The sequence below is a fragment of the Morus notabilis genome, unplaced genomic scaffold, assembly GCF_000414095.1.
Source record: "Morus notabilis unplaced genomic scaffold, ASM41409v2 Scaffold1225, whole genome shotgun sequence".
Classification (NCBI taxonomy): domain Eukaryota; kingdom Viridiplantae; phylum Streptophyta; class Magnoliopsida; order Rosales; family Moraceae; genus Morus; species Morus notabilis.
In genome coordinates, this window is record NW_010357682.1 from 131,267 (window position 1) to 132,569 (window position 1,303).

At 32.5% G+C, this 1,303-nt stretch overlaps 1 protein-coding gene across 2 annotated transcripts in view; it reads right to left on the bottom strand.

Moving 5' to 3' along the window:
* Window positions 1-387: 387 nt before the first annotated feature.
* LOC21399535 overlaps window positions 388-1,303 on the bottom strand; it is a 7,630-nt gene continuing 6,714 nt past the window's right edge. For both annotated transcript variants that reach the window (XM_024173159.1, XM_024173157.1), the window contains exon 10: window positions 388-920. In XM_024173159.1, coding sequence (XP_024028927.1) covers window positions 815-920 — 106 coding nt within the window. In that variant the 3' untranslated portion in view covers window positions 388-814. The remainder of the gene's footprint in view (window positions 921-1,303) is intronic.

The following is a 1,303-nucleotide window of genomic DNA, read 5'->3' on the forward strand; positions in this document are numbered from 1 at the left end:
TACTAAAGAAAGGAGGAAAAAATAACAAGAAAAGGATAACATTAGAAAATTTAAAATTAAAAACATGAAATAATCTATTAATTTCTATAGATTGGTAAATTGACTATTTACTTCCATAAGTTTTAAATTTTACCCCAACATTTTGGTGCCAAAAGAGTCTTGTATGATTAACACCCTCAAGCTCTCATCAGTATTCTAACCTTCTTTTCTTAATCGGTCAATTATTCGACATAGCAGGCGAGCATGATTCAAGTGCGAATCATTGAAAAAAATAGAATAAATCATCAATATGAAGAGAAGATGGACAATCAAGATGAGCCAACAATGGAAGAAGCCAAAAAAAAAAAAAAAAAAAAAAAAAATCCTTACAAAATGAACAAAGCGCATCCATATACAAATACATGTGTGACAAGTGAGTTGTCATCATTTTATTGACAACTGTTGTTAAACTTGTGTACAGAAAATTTATCTAACAATTAAATGACATCAATTTACTTGTCACATTAGTTGGTCTTAAACATTGTTAGCGGCTTTTGGCGTTGTGAAGGTTTATTATTGTTCAAGAAATTTACAAAGAATGTGATTCACAAACGCTTAAAATATGTCATTTCAGATGGCACAAATCCGAAAGCTCTTCTAAGGGAAGCAGCTGAGTTAGATGATTGGCAAATTGATTGCATAAAAATCGTATCCATTATAATGGAAGCACTTTGTCTGTGCTCCAGTGGATTAGCATCTGATACCTTTTCTTGTATGGTAAGATCCCGTGCAAGGTATAGCAGAAGACTCGGCGTCGAGTTGAACTCGATAAAACTTACTTTTTCTCGGCCTCGGACAGCTTCTTTCTCAGATCCTTGAGAGCATCTACTACTTCTGAATCGAGATTGTGCTTCAACAATCTACCTTGAAAAGAATTAGATCTGAAATGGTAAAAAGTGTAAACCATATATCAGTTTCAGTTGGCAACATTGTGAAATTCACTTCTCTCCGTGTAAAGGATTTTTAAAAGCTTCGGCACGCATAGAAAAAGAACCTAAAGATACTCAATGTGGATTTTGTATTTAAAAGACATTACAATTATATTTCTTTTAGTGACAAAACATGATAAACATGCATTTTATGGTCATTTGAAATAGATGGCTATTATCAGCCAAATCATTTCGGTGCATATCCAGTTTGCCAAGTCCAGGCTTTACAAGGGAAGAGATGAGATAGTATAAAGATACTTTTAAGTATTTTCTCAAAAAAAAAAAAAAAAAAAAAAAAAAAAAAAAAAAAAACCCGGGGGGGGAAAACAAAACCT